The 21,982-nt window shown below is 36.4% G+C and overlaps 1 protein-coding gene across 1 annotated transcript; it reads right to left on the bottom strand.

Annotated features, from left to right (window-relative positions):
* Window positions 1-963: 963 nt before the first annotated feature.
* Window positions 964-21,976, bottom strand: trpc4b (transient receptor potential cation channel, subfamily C, member 4b). Its single transcript, XM_081369742.1, has 11 exons — window positions 21,876-21,976; window positions 20,694-21,121; window positions 12,126-12,644; window positions 6,386-6,722; window positions 5,816-5,955; window positions 5,419-5,732; window positions 5,003-5,198; window positions 3,443-3,634; window positions 2,599-2,640; window positions 2,392-2,481; window positions 964-1,618 (listed from the first exon to the last, which is right to left on the bottom strand). The coding sequence occupies exons 2-11, from the start codon at window positions 21,069-21,071 to the stop codon at window positions 1,061-1,063; spliced, it is 2,766 nt and encodes a 921-aa protein (XP_081225868.1). The 5' UTR covers window positions 21,072-21,121; window positions 21,876-21,976; the 3' UTR covers window positions 964-1,060.
* Between the last annotated feature and the right edge of the window lie 6 nt (window positions 21,977-21,982).

The raw sequence follows: 21,982 nt of genomic DNA, 5'->3' as shown, positions 1-21,982 counted from the left end.
GAGTTAGAACCTTATCCAACATCACAATATTGAGGATAGTGCTTAGATATCTGGTAACCTGACCCATAGACATCTGTAGCATATTATGAGTGCCATACTTAAAATTGCATAGTCATTATTCTTTTTAAATTAGGCTGTGCATCATATGGAACTACATCTAGACAATTTGGAGCTCAAATGCGATCAAACTCTATTCTTATTCATTTATACACTACCGTTCAAAAGTTTGGGGTCGGTAAGATTTTTAAATGTTTTTGAAAGAAGTCTGTTATGCTCACCAAGGCTGTATTTATTTGACCAAAAACACAGTAAAAACATTAATATTGTGAAATATTACAAATTAAAATAAGTTTTCTATTTGACTATATTATAAAATGTAATTTATTCCTTTGATCAAAGCTGAATTTTCAGCATCATTACTCCAGTCTTCAGTGTCACATGATCCTTCAGAAATCATTCTAATAATGATTTGCTGCTCAAGAACATTTATTATGATCACCATCAATGTTAAAAATAGTGCTGCTTAATATTTTTGTGGAAACCATGATACATTTTTAGGGATGCTTTGATATATGAAAAAGAACAGCATTTCTTTGAAATAGTAAAGAATTATAATGTTACTAAAGGTTTCTGTCACTTTTGATCAATTTAATGCATCCTTGCTGAAAAAAAAAAACTAAAAACATTTTTTTTTATCTCACTTCATACCTTTGAACGGTAGTACTTATGTTATATAATAATAATAATACCAACCATAATAGGCAGTTTCTCTGGGCATTATTAACACTTTTTCAGGGAATAACAAGATTGTTATTTTCCAATCGGTAATGACAAGAGTGAAAGGATGCTGCACAATGAAAATGTGATTATATATATATATATATATATATATATATATATATATATATATATATATATATATATATATATATACACACACACACACTCACAAAACCTGGCCCATATCAGTGCATAAGAGAGGATACTGCTCCATCTCTGACAAAGTACTTCAGCTAAATATGAGATTCAGATAATCCTTGGTTACAAAAGGTCTGTTTATCTAATGTTCATGTGAAGATGCAATGTGCTCTTTCTCTTGGTCCTCCAACACACTTCCCTTTTCCTCCATTAGGCACTTTGATTCATTCTCTTCCTGTTCAACCTTTCCAGCCAGAGGTTTCTCAACCATTTCCTCTCTCACCCAGTCTAATATATCAGGATCTGATTCCTTTGTTGCCTCTTCAGCGAGTGAGTAGATCTTATTTGGATTGAGACTGGTACGTTTCTTCGGGAATAACCCAAAGTCTGTAAAATCTTTAGGGAAGTCCTTCCTGGCTTTGTCTTTGAGTATCGGGTCAGTCAAAGCTACTGGTGATCCATTGACCAGACAACCGAGAGACTCCCTTGTCTCCTCAGAGTTGTGTTGCTGTAGCGACGCAGTGACATCGTACAAATGTAGTTTGTTCTGCTGAAGAGCCAAGGAATACTGAAGCGAACAGTCTGGATGAGAAGCATCGGAGGCCGCAGTGCCCGGCTTATTCGCACGAGTGCTTTTCCGGTTGCCTTTCATCATTCCAATGACTTCATAACGGAAGCTAGATATGTCCTGCTTCAGCTCCTGTTGAAGTGATGACAGTCCACAATTACTTGTGTCTCATAATCGAATCGCTTATTTAAAGGTGCAGTTTTTCATTTAATAAAAGTTTCTCACAATGACTAGTATTTTGATAACCATGTTAAAAATGTTTATTTAAATTAGATGAAGACTTATTTGAACGTACATGTGTACTAATTTGATATAGGTTGAATAAAATATTTTTTTCTTTCCTGTAAGAGGTCACTTCATGGTGGCTGCCATGTTGAAATCACATGACCCGCCACATACAACTTTATCTCAGAATTGTATCTCTTTCTACTATTAGACACTTGCAAAATACATTAATCAAGAGTCATACGGGTACTTCTACAATGGCACTGATAACTTAAAACTATTGCTGTGATGTAATGCTTCATCCACACCAATAAATGTCAGAGTAAAGTACAAGACTACTGATGTATCCATTGTTTTTAAGAAGTAAAAACAATGGATCCATTGTATCCATTGTTTTACTGTTGTATCCATTGTTATATATATATATATATAAAATATTTGGTTTCACTTTATTTTGATGGTCCCTTTAACACATTCTGTTGACTAAAGTAAGATTGCACCTACTGTACATGTCTATTAACTCTAACTAACTTAGAGTGTTAGTAGACTGGTAGGGTTAGGGTTAGAATAAGTTGACATGCAGTTGCAAAGTTACTTTTAGTCAACAGAACGTTCAAAATAAAGTGTTACCATATTTTTTTACAAAGCTATTTGTAGACAAATAATTTTTCAACGCTTACTTTAAAATTCTCCTCTGTGAGACCCTCCTCAGTCTTGGCGTCTCGAATCATGGCGGCCACATATCGTTTTACTAAGTTTCTCAAGACTTCCTGCATTTAGGGAAATACAAGTACAATTAATTGACGGAACAATTACAAAGAAATCAAATCATAGAGAAAGAACTGTATGGTGAAACAGTTTTTAAGTATTTTTTAGTGGAAAACTACCTGGTATTGGTGGTTAAGTCTCACATTTTCAGCAGCTCTTCTCTGAAAGGACAAAATGAATAATATTTGTAATACATTAATTCTCTCTGTCCCCAACAATATTAAAGTATCTGCTGATTCAAAGACAACCAAGCACACTAGACATCTTATGACACATATTTAGTTGAAATTCCCCTTAAACTATAACATAATATTAAAGGGATAGTTCGGCCAAAAATTTTATTAAACCCATGATTTACTCACCCTCAAGCCGTTCGAGATGCATATGTCCATCATTTTTCAGACGAACACATTTTCAGTTATTTTAGAAAATGTCTTAGATCTTTCAGTGGTTATAATGTGAACCTATGGGGTCCACCTCATTCAAGTCCCAAAATGTGCATGCATCCTTCACAAAACCGATTAGCGGTCGACCGCTACCGGAAGCCAGTTATTTTCGTTTATAAAGGTTTAAATATGTATATTTTTACGACAAAACCGCACGGATTACCCTCAGAAGGCCTTCGTTTATCCCCCTGGAGCCGGTTGGATTACTTTTGTGAAGGATGCATGCACATTTTTGGGACTTGAAGGAGTGGACCCCATAACTACACATTATAACCACTGAAAGATCTAAGACATTTTCTAAAATAACTGAAAATGTGTTCGTCTGAAAAATGATTGACATATGCATCTCGAACTGCTTGAGGGCGAGTAAACCATGGGTTTAATATCATTTTTGGCTGAACTATCCCTTTAACCTTTTCGCAAAAATGTTAATAAAATTCACATTTCTGTGATGTAAGACCAAAGAAGAAGAGACATAAAATAAACATAAAATAAACAGTTTTTCACAGAGTCTCACCCCTAATGTCCCAAATGTCTCAGTCCTCTTTGACCTCCTCTTGAACACATTCACCTTAATCCACGTAATCAGGTAACATATGGATTTGGGACTGGGGATAATGTTGAAGGGAGGTGGCAGGGTGCCTCCTTCCTCAAAATAACTCATCCATAATTTAGTTCTGGCAAATTTCCATTCAATATCAGCATGGTCCTTCAGAAAAGCCAGAACACATAAATATGAGAAATTTACACATGTTCTCAGCAGATGCTTTCATACAAAAGTGACTAACAAGGTACCGCACACTGTACCGTATTTTCCGGAATATAAGTCACGTCTTTTTTTTCCTCATCTGAAACGTACTATGACTTATATTCCAAAGATACTTATATAATGCAACTAATGTCAAAAAATGAAAAAAAGTTCACATATTTGGATTCGTGCTGAATAAGAGAAGAATGCGAGTTTACAACATGCCAGTAGTTTTCAGTTTTTCTTTAAATACATTTGTTTAGGCTTGGCCTTTTTAATAAATTTTGTTTAGAATGAATTCCACTATAATTTATGTTTGTTTTATACTTATATTTTTCATCTTGTTCTGCTCTGAATACTGTTAAATTTAAAGGATTTGGTATGCAGTGAGGGGAACTAAAATATGTTTATAGTCAGTGTTGGGGAAAGTTACTTTGAAAATTGCATTACTTAGTTACTTTTTAAGAAAAGTAATGCAAATCACTTTTGCGTTACTTTTTTCCACCTGGGCTGGGCTTTGTTTTTTAATGACAAAAAAAGTGATATTTTTTGGCAAATGTAAAGACTTTTTCCCACCAAAAGTGAAATAATAAGCCTCAGGCTGAAGGGAATGCAAATTCACGTGTGTACAGTAGAGGGCGCAGCTCAAACAAACCTTTCAACTCTGCATTCTGGTTAAGAAGAATAGGATAAAGTGTGATTAAATGCATAAAAATGTATGTTTTATTTAACATAATAGTTATTGGAGGTTTTCACCGTATTCTAATTCTGCATTGCATTCTGATTTTATTCATTTTGAGGAATATTGAATCTTTTTCGTGCAAGTGAGATGAGTAAATGCAAGCTCACATTTAGTCTAGAACTACAATAACCATCATGTTTACACACAAAGCCTCTGCACTTCGATTCATCTCAACATGGGGACAAGAGAGCTGTCAGTCAATAAATGGGAAAACAAAGTAACTTACGTTACTTATTTGAAAAAGTAACACAGATATTTTGTCAAGTAATGCGTTACTTTACTAGTTACTTGAAAAAGTAATCCGACTACGTAACTCAAGTTACTTGTAACGAGTTACCCCCAACACTGTTTATAGTTTACTGTCTGTAAATATTTAATATGCTATTTCACTTAATTTCTGAATGCAACAATAAAATGTGACACTGATGCGACTTACTGTATCTGTGAAATTTTGACCGAGTGCGATAATCATATATGCCTTATTTTTTCAGAAAATACGGTATATGTAATATGCAACAATTTCCTAGAGTAGGACATTATGAAGATATATCTACAAGTGCTCAGGTCAGACCTCAGAAAGGACTTACAGCGATATGTTGATATGAATTGTTCATCATGGCAATAAGCATATTGAGGAGGACCACCAAGGAGATGACGTTATAGGTCCCAAACATTGTGGCGCCCACAAATTCTGTGAACTTGTGGTCAGCTTGGACATTAGTCACATACAGACTGATCAATCCAAAAATTGACCAAAACAAAGACTGCAGGGTCTCAAATAGCCTACAAATGGAATACAAACAAAATTAGGACATGCAGCTGCAACTTATACACAACTTTTCAGCTTTCATTGTAACCTAAGGGCCGGAATGACTAACTATTTAAGATTTAGCTGATTTATAAAAATAAAAATGCAGGTGTAGTAGACAATGAAAATAGATAAATTATGCATTGAGATATGAGGTATTAGGAATTTAGATATTAGGCCTTTTCCAAGACTTACGTTGAGAAAGCATTGTTTTGACGTTCGCAGCGAATGCCTTTGCAGTTCATGCCATCACTAGTCTCGTAGTAGAAGTAAAGCTGATTGAGTCCATTAGCAAAGGCAAGCAACACCAGGCAGTAGATGAACAGGAACTTTAGGATGTCCAGGAGCATCCGCCCTAATGATATCTGCAAAGGACCTAGGTGAGAGTTGGCGGTGAAAAGCGAGATGAGGCGTAGAGAGCTGAAGATGTTGGCAATGGCGAACACTGCCTCAGCTACCAATGTGGGGTGCCACATTTCCCAGGTTTCCCTGGGTTTGCAACCACTGTACTGTTAGGAAAGAAGGAAGAGTAACTTACTCTAGTTCCATTCCAAAGTGATTCCCACCCCGTGATTGTTGTGATGTAACATACCTTGACATATGCAACAATCTTCAGTGAGATGGTTGCAAGATACAAGGAATTCATCACAAAGTCCATAAGATTCCACCAGTCATGCATGTAATCTTGAAATCCACCATCCCACATCTGCTTGATCTCAGTCCATATGAATCCTGCAAGAGCAGCCAAGAGATTTTGCTGGTTCATGTTCAAAGAACTTATTTGTTTTCTGGTCCAAGGTGAATCTTGCAAATGTTGCATAGAGAACATATAGTAAAACTGCAATTTTATCTTATTTTTCTTTGTAACAAAAGTGGATTTGTATTATTTTATTTATTTTAGTTGTAACTTTATACAAGTAACTGTTTTACTGTATTTTGATCAAATAAATACAGCAAAACGTTTGAATACTAGCATTAACCTTAAAGAATGCTGTATTTGTTTGCCTTTTAAAAGTATTGAATCACAATTCTAGCTCAAATTCTTTTAGACATTTATAAACTTTTCCATGCACTAGTGTATACTAATACACAAACAAATACAGTAGCTCAGTTTAGGACCAGATTATGAAATCATATCAGTTCTGTAGGGATGTGGTGTTACCTAGAACCCAGGGTAGGATCATCCACTCCACTGTGGTGGGCTTTGGTCCTTGACGATCAGGATTGTTAGAGACTATGTGCTGGGAGGTCAGCAGCAGGAGGAAGAGGAAGGTCAAATAAGAGGTGGTGTGGCAAATAAACTTGATGAAAGGCTTGCGGATGAAGAGGCCATAGCGGCTCTTGGGTGCCACCAGGTAACACAGGGAGAGCAGGGGGAATAGGAGGCCGATGAAGACACAGGTGATGAACTTGCCAGCCCAGTGACGTCTCCTCCAGCCAGGAAATTCATCATACCAGCGAGAGGCCAACAGCTGCTGGCAATTTGGCTGAGCTACAAACTGAGAGAGAAAAGAAGAGAAGAGAACACAGGGAAATCATACGTTACTATCCAAGTATGAACAGGTGGTCTGGGAAGCAAGCGGGCAAATCAGGAATTTTCCGGTCAGATTTCCCAGAATATTACATTTTTACCATTTACAAGACTTACTAGAATTTTATGTCTGTGGACATATATTACTTTGGCATAGTTTTTTTTTTTTTTTAATGACATAGGAACATCAACTTAAAGAAACATCATTACGCCATGTATTCCAGTCTAACTGAGCCATAAACTGTCAGTAAAATTAAATTACAGCACAAGCAAACTATACATCAGTGTTTTCAGCAGTTTCCCCAAAGCCAGACTCCAGGATATACCCATGTAAAGTGAGCATTAGTGTCTAATAAAGTCAGAATGATGAAGTGAACATGAACCGTAAGGCAGGAGGTCTGAGTTTCTCTCATTTATTCCCATTCAGACTGCCGAGCCTCCAACACAATATAGTCAACATGTTGCTTCATACTGCATTACGCAAAGGTTTGAAACGTGATATGATAATCATATTTTTGTAGCCAAAAAAAACAAACAAACAAAGCAGCCATTTAGATGCCAAGATCCAAAGGCATAGCTAAAAATGCTGTATTATTCATGTCCTTTATTATATAAAATAAAAACGAAAACTATAAAATACAGAAAAAATAAAACTAAACAACAGTTAAACTAATAGTCACAGAGTGAAAAATAACTAAAATGTAAATGTAAAATCAAAAGGACATTCTGAGAACAAAATATAAATAATAACTAAATTAAAAATTATAATAACCCTTTGTAACACATCCACTATATCATTCGTAATGAATTAAGTAATTCAATATATGACCAAATAAGTACTATACTCTAAGCAGCCCGGTCTCACCCCAAAACGTCATGTACTGACGGGTCTTGACCATACGGCAACATACGACGAATAGGGTACCCCTAAAACGTCCATATGAGACGAAGACATAAGCGCACCAGCAGCGCCTCCTAGCGGTACCCTAACGCATACCTAAACCTACCCATAACCCGAATCGTCACATATGGACGTTTTAGGGGTACCCTATTCGTCGTATGTTGCCGTATGGTCAAGATCCGTCAGTATGTGACGTTTTGGGGTGAGACTGTGTTACTCTAAGCCACCTACTCTAGTCAAGTCGAGTCAAGTCATCTTCATTTATATAGCGCTTTTAACAATGTAGATTGTTTCAAAGCAGCTTTACAGAGATAAACGTATAATTTAAGGTAACAGAGATTTTTTTGGCTTTATAGCGGTTCTTTAGTAAAGTTATTTTCCAGCTAAATGTAGTTTTGATTGATTCGCTTCCGTCGCAACAATCATTTGTTATTAAATTAGGGGCCGCTAAGACGACACAATTCTCTCTACACAGACTTTAAACACGAACCTGTGAGAAATGCTGATGGCGGTCACATGTGCATTAAGAATTGGTTCTATAGTTATGTGCGTTTGAATATACTGTATGTGCGCAGGTTTGGAATTCCCTACAAACCAAGCCTATAAAGTACTGGTGTTTCCTTATTTTTGATACAGAATTTTATTTTATTTTATCAATTCGGGGTAGATACGCGAATTGAGTTTCCCGACAACGCTTTATCTGTAGAGTGGTAAAGGGATCCTCCATAGGGAGAGACTAGTTGGCACTTCAGCACTGCGTTGTCATCGGGTCCAGGCGCAGGTCCTTCATCAGATCTGGATACGGCCTGGATCCGGCAGGCTGCGGGAAAACCTCGGGATAAACAAAGACACTAAAATAACTCTAAGTTATATTAAAGTTTTTCCTCAATCGCTTTGACTCAGTTCTCGAATACGATTTTTTTTTTCTCAGATCTCTGAACAATTTGTTTATTGTTCACATCTGATTTGAATTTCTTTTTTAGAATTGTATGCGTTTTTGGCATATGTGTGCAAAAAAGTACAATAGTCTACAATTTGCACAGTAACTAAATGCACATGGCTTGGTGATTGAAAACTGATGAGTTGATTCTCATTGAAACTGTCAAACTCTTCACAACTAAACATTCTTTCATTGTGTGAGCCATCACATGCCAAATGACCCATTCAACAAATATTTTCAGGGACATTTTGACCAGTGTGATGACAAAAACAATTTTTATTTAAGTGGCATTGGCCAATTTGCTGGCACAGCACAAGCAATTAAGTTCTGATGTTTCAGCAAACAGTTGTGACAATTGATTGTTAAAGTTCTTAAAAAAATATGCAAAAGCGATAAAAAAAAAAGTTATTCTTTGCAATAGAGATAAAAATGAATTCATAATCATTATTTTTTAATTATGTGCTTGGCCCTGAAACTGCAACTTGCAACCATACAATGACTCTTGTTCTAGCTGCTTATTTGTTCTTCTCCATCCTCTTCATCTTGTCTCCTGTGATCAGCCCAAAGCCATTAACAAAGCATCTAAAATGTCAAGCGGAAGTGGGAGGGGCGCCTAACCAAATTACAAACAAATGCATCCTCATTACAGCCGAGCCAGTCGTTCTGAAGGCGATGAGGTCAAATCTGAGATGAGTTTAAGTGTCCTCCGTCAGGGCCGATTAGCACGCTACAATCCGTTCTCCAGAATCAAATAAAGAACTCTGTCACGGGGTTGCTGTGCAATTGACAACAGCACCTTAATACACCTCAACGGGACGCCACTTCAAATAAAAAGAAACATGCTAAGCAAACACTGTCAGTCAGGAGTGGAAGGTGTACTTTTTACTGCTGCGCTCTACAGCAACTAGTAAATTTTTTTAAAAAACATGCCAACTGACTTTATACAGGACCAAGTTCATTTCTCCTGTTTCTTTTTCATAATGGAGGCTTTCAGAATTAAACTTACAACAGCTTGAAATATTCACATAACAAATCAAATGCATTTACCGGAATATGAAAAGCGAGGAAAAAGTGACAAAATCTACATCACATGGCCTGTATGTGAGCACTATTTAAGCACAAAATGCTTCACCTCCACAAAACACATGCTATCATTTCCCACTCCATCAGATTCTTTAAGGAGGTTTGGCTATGATGTATAGGCTCTTATCAGATCTTCTGCAGATGTCAGACCACCATGCCATCATGTTATACAAACTTTGAACATCTGAGGTAATACAAAGCATGCTGCTTCTGATCTGATCTCTGACTTTATAGTGGATATTCACATGCTTAATTGGAGACATTCTAGTAACATTTAGAATAATAAGATTAGTGCCGGTGTGACTACTGGAACAAATGCCATTTTATCTGAACTGTGTCATCATGTCTAACATAATCACGGGTTGAGAAGAATATGACCAATGGATATTTATGCAACTCACATTCAATATTAATGATTTGACTGCACTGAAACTATTGGCTGAGAGCTTAGCTGGATGATGACATCACTGTTTTCTGCAGAGCTGCTTTATAGCTGAATTGAACTCGTTTCATAATCGATGTACTTTACACAATGTACTTTACTGAATAATCTGTTGTCTTTTTTAGAGCTGCTTTACAGCAGAATTGAATTATGTTTGCATCACTGAATTGTTGTGTTCCAGTTTATCACTGTGAAGCTGCTTTGAAACAATCTGTACTGTATAAAGCGCTATATAAAAATAAAGGTGATTTGACTCGCATACAGTAAGCAACAAAACAAAACAAATATGTATAAATTCATCTAAAAAAAATCCTAAAGTACTGGCAAAAGGCGGCAAAATTATTTTTAGCAAAATGGCTTCAGGATATGTCACGAATTGCTGTGTTTAATATGTATATCATTTCTGTAATTGAATTTATAATGCATTTGGAATTTATGATGCTTCATTTTCACATTGCATTTAAAAAAATGACAAAGTAGCAGAAGGGCTGTGAATATGGCTTCTGGATGTGGACTATTTTCGAACAAAGCAATGAAACGTGTACAGACTTGATTCAAGAGGCAAAGTAATTAGTAGCTATATGAACCCACACTACATGCTGAAAGTGGATATGACTCTTCACTCCTACACTGCAGTAAGTCATCACAGGTCAAAAGGGCATCTTTTATGAGATCTATACAGCGCTGAGGCATGTGATGACCTTTTCAAGTGTGAAGAAAATTACCCGATTTTTAGTTTGGGCTTGTAACACTTCAGTGCTTTTAAATGAATGCACAATAGCGGCTTGAGTTTCATCTGGCACCCCTCAAGTATTGCTAAGAGGACCTTCTTAACATTAAAATATATGTGGAAAAAAAGTTAATTTGTCCTTAGCTTAGTCAATCTTAAGGAGAGTGTTAATCACAATCAGCAAGAAGTAATTAGCATTTTTTTTAAGTATACACTGTAAAATAAAAATAAAAATCATGTTCATGATTTGTAATCACAACTTTTTATCTTTTGTTAAATCAACTTGGAGAATTAATGTGTTTCAGATGACTTAATATTTTATTAAGTTTTTTTTTGTATTAAACCAATCTCCCTCAAATTTTAATTTCAATGAACTTAATTCTAAGGCAACCAGGTAACTTACCATTTTAAGTTGAACCAAAAATATGTTTTACAGTGCATAAAAACTTACACATAAACATATGAATGTCACTGTATTATGTAACAAAATATCAATCCAAATAGCATAAAAAAAAAAAAAAGTAAGCAAAACATCTAATAAAAGTAAGTTTCAGGTAAAAAAAAAAAAAAAGTGTCTCGCATGATAATTAATTGTTGGTACATTGGATGAAATTACAATATAAAATAGAAAAATATAAATCCTGCACACCGGGCTACTTAAGTTTGAATGATCACAAAACTATGTTTAAATGTTCAACATTTCTGTCAATCGAAGTCAAGCAGGTTTCGAAAATATCTATAAATGATCCTGAAACCAGTTAGTATTAAAGCAAATATAAAAATATGGGTCCCACTTTATATTAAGTGGCTTTAAGTACTATGTACTTACATGTACTTACATTGAAATTAATAATTTGATACAATGTAATTATTGTGTAACTACATGTTTTTACATTGTACTTACATTTAAAAAATTCCTGCATGTAATTACAGCTGTAATTAATTTATGTAATTACATTTGTAATTACACAGTTGACCCTTCCCTTACACCTTAAACCTACCCAATCCACCACACCTGTCCCTAACCTTACCCGTATCACACCTCAATAGCAGCAAAAGTGTTTCACAATACAACATTAACACAATAAGTACATTGTACTTATTTTTTTTGATGTAAGTACATAGTACTTAACACCACTTAATATAAAGTGTGACCAAAATATGTTTGGCAATGGATTTGTGTTTGTAAATGCAACTTGGTTTATCAATTTTATGTGTCCAAATACTTTTTGGACCATTGTCAGAAAATACATCATCTTCAAAACAGAACGGTACCTCTTTTTGGCGGTATTTGATAGCCAATTTCAGGCGAGCCAGCTCATTATTGGCCTCATCCTGCAGCAGGTTGACATCATCACGGAAATTGAGGATCAACTCCAGCTCGCGTGAGGACCGGGTCTGGTCCAGGAGATCCTTCGCGAAGCATTTGCACTGACGGGAGAGCTCCTCGTATTCAGTTTTGAACTCGTTTTCCACTTTGCTGAGTTCCTGGAGCTCCCAGCTAAGTTGGAACGCGGTGAGGAAAGGATCCTCGCTGGATAAGGCAATGAGAGAGGGGCTGGCTAGGGCCTTGTAGATGTTCAGCCGGGAGCGCGAGTGTCGCAGACTGTCCACGTCCGAACTGGAGACGCACTCTATGCAGTTACAGCGCACCTCATGAGGCTGGGGGACCGACACACCTTTTTGCACCAACATCTTGATGATCTCGTAGTTGTTGGTGTGGGCGGCCAGGATGATGGGGGTGATGTCAGGAGTGAAGTCTGAGAACTGTTTATCGAGCAGGATGGGTGGTACCTGGTTAGAAATGGGAAAAGATGGATTAAATTCATCTGATGAAACATATATACACTGCATTTCACTATACAGCGGCCCATAAAATGAATGACACATTTGGACAAAGTCACCAAAAATATCTGAATATCATTGCATTACAAATGAAAAAACAAATTATAGTATTAAATATGCAACAATTCTTTAAAATAAATGCTGCTTTATTTGATATTTTGTCATAAAATGTTTAGAATTAAGTGTCCAAATACTGCTGTACACTGTATATATTTGGTATAGGATTGAATTTGAAACAATTTTCATAAATTTCACAAATTACTGCAAAGTAACACACTGAATTAAACATGAAATTTTGAATCAGAAAGACTGAAATGGTATTTAATAAAATATTGTTAACAAAAAAATGAAATAAAATATTAAAACTTTTTTTAATTTCAGCTAGTTGCCAAAGCAACATGAAACTTAATGCATTTAGTTTAATTTGATGAACTAAAAAATAAAGTATTATGCATAACATTGAATGACTATTCAACAGGGTTATTATTATTATTATTATTACTACCACTACAACGGAAAACTAAAATAATATTTAATAAAATAAACGTTAACTAATAAATAAAATAAAATAAAATATGAAAAAAGTATTTATTTCAGCCAGTTTCCAAAGCAACATGAAACTAAATGCATTTAGTTTAACTTGATATACTAAAAAATAATAAAAACTATAGACATTAAAAAAAATTTAAAAAGGTACCAAAACACACAACAAAATTGCTAAAACTGATTAAATTAAAATAAAAACAGAAAATCTAAACAAAATCAAATTCAAAATATTAATAACCATAATAGTAGAGCTGCACAATTAATCAATAAAAGATCACAATCTCGATTCAAACACCCATGCAATCTTATTCCTAAATGACAGCGAGAAGTACTGGGATAAAAGTTTATAGTTATACATTTATTTATTGTAATAAAACTAAAATAACACTGGTATTCAGAGCCTGTGTTGACAAGCGTTTCGTGATGAAAACAATTGTCTTAATGAGGATGCATTTGCTTTCCAATTGCCATCTCACTGTGAATAGCTGAAATAGCCACACTTGCCGGATAGAAACCTCACAATTAAGCCCTTGTTATTATTCAGATCTCAAATGTGAAGGACAGCTATGAGAATAAACACTAAAGAATATTCCAATTGGCAGAGAAAAACAAATGCATAAATCATGAAGAAGGGTATAAAACAATAGGAGCATCAACTGTTGGATCAATCATGATGAAATGGAAGCTACATCAAATGACCCAGACATTGTGGGGGAAAAGGTCTTTCCTGAAAATCCTCTGAGCACATGAGGAAAAACGCTTGGGAGAGAGGCTACAGAGAGGCCTATGATCACTTTGAAGTAGCTACAGAGCTTCGGTAGCAGAGAAGAACCGTGTGAAATCCTGTCTGGAGTTTGGCGAGGTTTGTGCTCGAAAAGCATAATAATGACCCAGTTGCAAAGGAGAAGATTTTGTGAGCTTTTCAACAAACAACAATACCTCCAATAAAATTGCATTGGTTGAAGCACAACGCTGAAGAGATGCTATTCATCAGCAAGAATGGCACACCTTATTAAAATAGAGGGAAGAATCACGAACAGCACAATATTGAAGGAAATACAGCAATCTGTTTCGGTCTGAAGTTTGGGATGAAGCTTATCTTCAGGACAATGGACAAGAGCAAGGATAAATTAACATCATTAGCATCTTAAGAAAAAGATACTGAATGTCCTAAAATGCTACAGTTTAAGAACTAATCCATACGCCTTATCCAACCATGAAGTACATGCAGTATTTGAATCCTGGTGCTCAAGAATAATCCATTATCCAAAGAAAAATCTGCCCAGAAGCCTGGCCAAAATCATATGTGAAATGCATGGACTGACATTAAAGACTTGAAGATGTTATCCTTGCCAAATGCAACACTAAAAAAGATTATAATAACCTATAAAACAAAAATAATCAGCCTATTACAGTGTTTTAGCTTATATAACCATATCTAGCTTTAACTTAAACTATTACAGATCAAACCATCTAATAAAGGACATTTAATGCACTACAATGAGAGAGTTGGTTAAATATGTAGTTTAATTGCTGCACTGCTAACATCATGAAACTAACAAACTCAGGGGCCATTTCAGGGCCGGAGTGGGGCCACTTTTCAGCCCTGGAGTTCATGCCCAAGACCGGCCCACTTTTTCCACGGTGGAATTCCAAATTAGCACTTTTTCCAATTTGGATAAACGAAGCAACAGTTCAGTTGTTACTATTGTGTAGTTGGTATTAATACCATAGTTCAACAAATAATGTAAAGGTTAAATAATAATTCACTTAGACTTTATAAGAAGCAATTGCGATTTTATATCACACAATTCAGACTATATCTCGCAATTCTGTATTTCTGACTTTAAAAAGAAGCAATTGCAACTTTATTTCACGCAGTTCTGACTTTATATCTAGCAATTTCTGACTATAAGAAGCAATCGACTTTAATTCACACAATGCTGACTTTATAACACGCAATTGCGACTTTATATCTCACAATTTTGACCATCTCGCAATGCTGACTTTATAACACGCAATTGCAACTTTATTTCAGGCAATTCTGACAGTTATATCTCGCAATTCTGACTTTATAAAACGCAATTGAGACTTAATATCACGCAATTCTGACCATCTCGCAATGCTGACTTTATAACACGCAATTGCAACTTTATTTCAGGCAATTCTGACTTTATAACACGCAATTGAGACTTTATTTCACGCAATTCTGATGTATTCCGAAATGTAAACTCGCAAGTGTGAGATAAAAAGTCGCAATTATCTTTTAAAACGTTTTATTCTGTGACGCAAACAAGCTTCCATACCTCCTGGCCTCTTCCTCCCAGCCATCCTCCCTGACGCGTACCGTTACGGTAGGGCCGGCCAGGCGCGGTAGGCGCCGGCGATGCCGCGGCCCGCGGCCGCAGTAGCCTACCTAAAACGTTTTGGAAAAGACTGGCTGTGGACCCAACCAACTCTATAGTAGGGGAGGGGAGAACTCCCTCACATGGTACAACCCATGCAGAGGCTGCGCGCTGCAGTGTCAGAAGGCGGAACGTGTAATGTTACTAACGTGACATTGAAATGTGAGAAAAGAAAAAAAAAAATAAAAAAAAAAATCCTCGACCGGCCCAAAAGTGAAGCGGCCCACCGGGAATTCTCCCGATTCTCCCGATTACCCAATCCGGGCCTGGGCCATTTACACGACACGGTTTTCAACCAAAAACAGAAAACTTTATACGTTTTGGCAGTACATTTACACGACAGCAGAATTTTGGGTGCCTGAAAATGCAAAACGGGTTTCAAAATGCAAGTTTATGAAAATTATACCATTATCATCTCCATCTTAAGTCAAGTCACCTTCATTTATACAGCGCTTTTAACAATATAGATTGTTTCAAAGCTGTAAACTACAAAAAAAACTTTTGTAAAATACAAAAACGCAAATTTGTGAAAACAGTGACGTCTTGCGTTGCGCATGCACATTACATGTTCAGTCTTAAACGTACAGTATTGAATTTTTTGCCGCTAGGGGTCACTAACCTCTTTACAATAACAAAGGCGTAGTTTGATGACGCAACATTTGCTAAGAATTATGGATCTTGTCGTCAATGTCAAGCCGACCGATCTAATAATGTTTATGGATGACTGAATACATCGATGTTTTTATCATGACTGTGATATGAAGCAGTTCGGGATTGCTAAGAGACAGCTATCAGCTCCAGACGCGACGCGAGTCCCGCGGATATAAAAGGAATATGGACATTTCATTTACCGAACTACACGCAGAATTACTACTCACAGGTCAGTTTATTAGACAAATTAAACTTGTGAGGTAACGCAGCGCTGTTTCACTTGGTCTAACATTACACTATCACACTAAACTGCATTTGAATGTGTTGAAACGTATGTGTTAGTTTGTCTGTATGAGACTAGCAGTAAGCTAGATCAACATTAGAATAACATACAGATCATATTCTAACATTTTATCATTGTTGAACTATATAACATTGATTAGTTTTATGTAAATGTGCTCACCTGTTTAATAAAGTACATGTAGGAGCGGTCGAAGTCTCGGACGTGGAGCTCTCGTTTATATACTGTCTATGGGAGGAGCTCTCGGCATCTCGAAAACACCGCGCTGATATTGATTCTCGTTTTAGTTCTCCTTTTTTATCCAAAGTCTGCTTGCCATGGTCCATAATGTTTGAATGAAACAACAACAGCGTGCAAATAGACATTGCGAACTACACAGTGGTCCACGTTTGTCGCCTTGGTTACTATCAGAGGGCTCTGGTTCATAGCTCTGGTTGCCATGGCAGTACGAGCGGAAACCAGGGACAACGCGGATATGACGACATTGACTAAACGGAAATAAAGAAACGGGACGTGTCATCGAATTAAATTACAAGTTTTTATTAGTTTTTGCCGATCTGTTTGAATGGGGATCATTGTGACAAAGTTGTCATCTGTACAAAGAAAAATGCAAAAATGCAAAAAAAACTTTTCTGTTTTTAGTTCGTTCACGTGTAAACACACCCTCATAAAATAAAAATAAAAAATTCCTACAGGTTTGGTGAACACTCCCCCCACCTGCCATTGGTCAGGCAGCACCAGATAGTCCCACCTCCAAACTCATGCCACTGGTTAAGCCATAATGATGTATTGAAATGCTCAAACTATAGCACCAAAGAGTTACACTTTTCACAGATGTATCAACCTGCTTGATTATGAAACTTAAACGGGGCTTGGAGAAAACATTGAGGTGTTGCAATTAATATATGTGACCCTGGACCACAAAACCAGTCACATGGGTAAATTTTCTGCAATTGAGATTTATACACCATATGAAAGCTGAATAAATAAGATTTCCAGTGATGTATGGTTTGTTAGGATAGGACAATATATGGCCGATATACAACTATTTGAAAATCTGGAATCTGAGGGTGCAAAAAAAAATTTGAAACATTGAGAAAATCTCCTTTAAAGTTGTCCATTTATGTTCTCGATTGTGCTGCATTCACTCACAAAAATAAATGGTTTTATATATTTACGGTAGGAAATTTACAAAATATCTTCATGGAACATGATCTTTACTTAATATCCTAATGATTTTTGGCATAAAAGAAAAAAACAATAAATTTTGACCCATAAAGTATTGTTGGCTATTTCCACAAATACACCCGTGCGACTTGTGACTGGTTTGGTGATCCAGGGTCACATATTACACATAATGAAAAGACTACAGTATGAACATTCTGTATTTATTGAATTTAATGACTGCAAATCCCCTATTGGTTATGCTGTTAGCATAAATCTCAGCTACATTCTTAGGAAATGTCTGGACGGTGTTTTATTTTCACCCAGCAATTATGTATTGAAAGCAATTACAAAACGAATTTTTACAAAATTTGAAATTCATGGTTATATTAATAAATTTTTCTTTTTTTTATTTAGACAAATTCGGTGGGATCAAATATAAAATGCAGACAGAGATTTCATTTTTGGGGGGACTATCCCTTTAAAGTAAAATCTGTAAAACCAGCTTATAACCGCTGCTTTAAAACAGTGAAGTGGATCATATCTAATCCTTTAGTGGCAAGTGTTGATGCAATTTAAATGGAGAGCTGTAAGATATACACTGCTACTGTACATGAAGTTCTGTGATCACACAACATTTGGGGGAGATGGATAAAAAAAAAAGAAAGAGTGTGAAAGAGAAAACCAAGCAGCATGTGCTAGAAAAAAAAAGACTAAAAGTGAGAAAGAATAATGAGTTAGGAAGGAGTGAAGTGAGATAAAATGAGTTGAGAGTTTATAAATTAAAGCCACATGAGAAGAAAAGGTGCGATTTGAAGGTAGAGGGTGATTAGCACATTTCGACTGATATCTCCCTCCTTTTCACAAGAGCTCCAAGCCCACAGTGACAACAGCAAAAGCTCTACTATTTGAGGAAGATAATGAAGGCTCCAGTTGGAGAGACATGTTCAGGCTGGCAGCCATACTGATTATCTACTGCAATATGACGCTTTGAAGCTCATCCTAGAACGGAAAGGGGAAGGAAACGAATTGGAAAAGTAGAGGGCTTGACTTGAAATGTCAGTAAGATGACAGTTCAAGTGAGCTTTGTGTTTAATAAGTGAAAAGAAGCCATTCTCATGATTCATTACTTACATTTCCAACAAAGCTGAGAGACAGGATTTTTTTTCTTTAACTGCTAAAGAAAAAAGACCCTTTACCACAGTATAATTTTTAATTACACCTGAGCTGAGCAGTGCAACTCATTCCCAAACTGAAAAGAATGCTAAAAATGTAATTTCCATTTTAAAATAATTGGACCTATTATCAGATTCTTTCAGTTGTGGAACAATTAATCATGGATGACAATATGAATGCAAAATAGACTTCAGGTTGAATGCAATGACTGAATTTTTTTTATTTTGCCTGAAACTGCATCAACATAGACAGCTGTCAGTATCAGTCCAAGACCTTTGTGCCAACTAATTATAATAAATTACTCCATTCAACAAAAGAGAATAAGTTTTTTTTTCTGCCCACATAATATCCAGTTTGCTTATTTAATACTTGTTCAGAAATTACTAGTTCATTAAACAACTTGCTAATATGATAAAGATCACATGCCAGGAAGACAGAATCATAATATCATAATTTCATCATCAGAATCTTCATTTAGGAAATCAAAGCCAACAACCGTAACTGTGTACTCACTCGCCCTCTTGTGGTCTTTAGATATGCTGATTTAGTCATTTGCATATCAAAACATTTTATAAATGTGACATTAATAGACATAGACAGGAAGAGACACAGAGACAGAGGAAAAGAAAAAGCGCTCAGGGATTGCGGAAGGAAAGATCAGATGCGCAGCTGCTCTGGTGCATCCATGCCATCACTTCTCTGAATCAGTGCCTCAGCATCCAGTATTTTCCTACTAGCCAATAAAGGACAATTAAGTCAAAGTTAAGAGGAGAGGACACACAAGTAAGGCCGAGCAAAATTGAAAAACTAAATTTTAGAACAACAGTTATTAATCCACATGCCTGAGTGTCTGAACATTATAGCAGGCAGTTTTGTCCTCTGAAAAAAAGCAGGCGTACAAGCACACTATTTCTAAAGTGTTCATAAATCAGCATTGAGAATTGAAGACGTAATTCCTTTTTTAGCCCTAAAAGCACTCCTATCTGCAATAATGAGTTGTTTACTTTAGATGAGAAGTTGATAAGAGATGTTTTGAGGGTTTCACTTTCTATCATAATGGCGAACATCTAAATTCAGACCTACTGTACAAGTTCTGTTGTTTTGAGGGTTTCTTTTCAGGACTAAAAATGACCACATGTATGTTCTGGGTCACAGAGAGAAGGGAAAAAATGCATATAACAAAACAAAACTGCTCATATAATAATGCACAGTTAGGATAGCAAAATAAACAAGCTTTTTAAACTGCAGGGAGAAGAAAACGCTTCCCGTTTCTGTTTCGTTGACTTCACAGGTGAAATAGTGAAACTATGTTGCCAGAAATTCATCCATCACTTGGCAGAAGTTAACCAAATAAATTGAAAAAAAAAAACAATTGTTGGCACCTGCTTAATTTGGCAGATAATTGTTTTGCATGATATTAAAATTCAAAATCATTTATCAAAACCAAAATTGTCAATGTGTTTTCCTATTCATATTAATATTTTGCATAGTTGTAGCATAGTTAAATAAAAAATATATGCTTTTTTTTATAGACATTTGACTTTTCTTAACAATAAGTTTTGAGTCAACCTGGTCTACACTAGTCAGGCTAGTCTAGTTTGAAGGTTTTTAAGGAATTTGGGCACTTATAGGGTTAGGGTAAGGTCAGCCAATCAGTAAACACAGAAAACCGTGCACCTTGATTGTCAGTTTTAGATAGATAGGTCTATGTGAGTTAGCAAACTATGAACTAGCAGACAAGTACTTTACACAAACCTGTTTCTCTCCACTGGGCTTCTTGTGGTTCAGCAGGAGCTCCACGGCCCCCACCACCTCTTTACGGATGGCATGGAGCAGAGCGTCACCGACATACACGTTGAAGCTGAGGAGCAGCTCGATGATCTCCAAGTTCTCATTCTCAATGGCTATGAGCAGCGCCGTGCGCCCCAGAGGATCGATGCAATTGATGTTGATCTTGAAGTAGATCTCCGCCTCCTCCAGCGATAGTTTCACGCTGGCGTAATCGCCCTTCTCCACGGCGCTGAGGTAGGACTTCTCCTGCCCCGAGAGCTCCGACTCGGCGCGCACTATACGCAGCGGAATGCGATCCCGGTACGAGGAGTTATCCGTTCTGCGGTAGTACAGCTGCGACATTGTGGCTCAATCCATCACAAAACAGGTGGAGAGCGAGAAGTAGAAGCAACCTAAAGACAAACACATTCGTGAAAACCTCGAACTGATGGTTTTATAATGACATTCTGTTGAAAATCCGTTTTAAGCTGGTCTAAGTATAGCAAGTGCAAGGTGGTAGACCACACTAACCAGCAATAAAACATCTACCCGTTTTTTAACATTGTAGCTGATTGATAGGAAGTCGTGCAAAAGGCTTGGCACATATTTACATAAAACACAACAATAATCGTTATAATTAAAAGTTTTTAAATTGTAAGAATAAAAAGGAAATAAAAATGAAAGAAACTTCAATATCAAAGTACAACCATTAGTCCCTGGTGGTGTGAAATAAAGCAAGAAATACTAATAGGAACTCTTCAAATTACGCATATTTTACGCAGACCATCCCAGTTCATGTTTTAGAGATTAAAAATGAAACGGTTCTTGGTTTGAACAGAAAACCACGCAAACCTGCCAAAACAACACACCAATCTCAAAATTACGCACGCTTACGCCGTGATAGCATCATAAACTTCACCGCTTCATACGGCTTCAATTTCATCAAGGATCACGACTCAACTTTAAAAGATCACGTGGAGGTGGATGCGTTAACATCACAATTCGCATTAAACACATGCGGTCAAATAAACAATGCACAGTTCAAGGCTTTGGGAAATAATGCTGTACTGTTCTACTAAGCTCAATGCACTACAAAATCCTAAAACTCACCTTGCTGTCAGAACAACTTTGATTCTCAGATTTATTTAGTTTATGCGGTCAACTTACCCGATTCATCACAGAAAATACTTTTGGAGGAGTATTCCTACGACCACACGAGGAATGTTGCGCACGGGTGACTGTGTTGTGCTGCCACGGCACCGACGCACGGCTGG

This window comes from Scardinius erythrophthalmus (genome assembly GCF_964197995.2).
Source record: "Scardinius erythrophthalmus genome assembly, chromosome: 7".
NCBI lineage: Eukaryota > Metazoa > Chordata > Actinopteri > Cypriniformes > Leuciscidae > Scardinius > Scardinius erythrophthalmus.
This window is presented reverse-complemented; position numbering and strand designations above follow the sequence as displayed.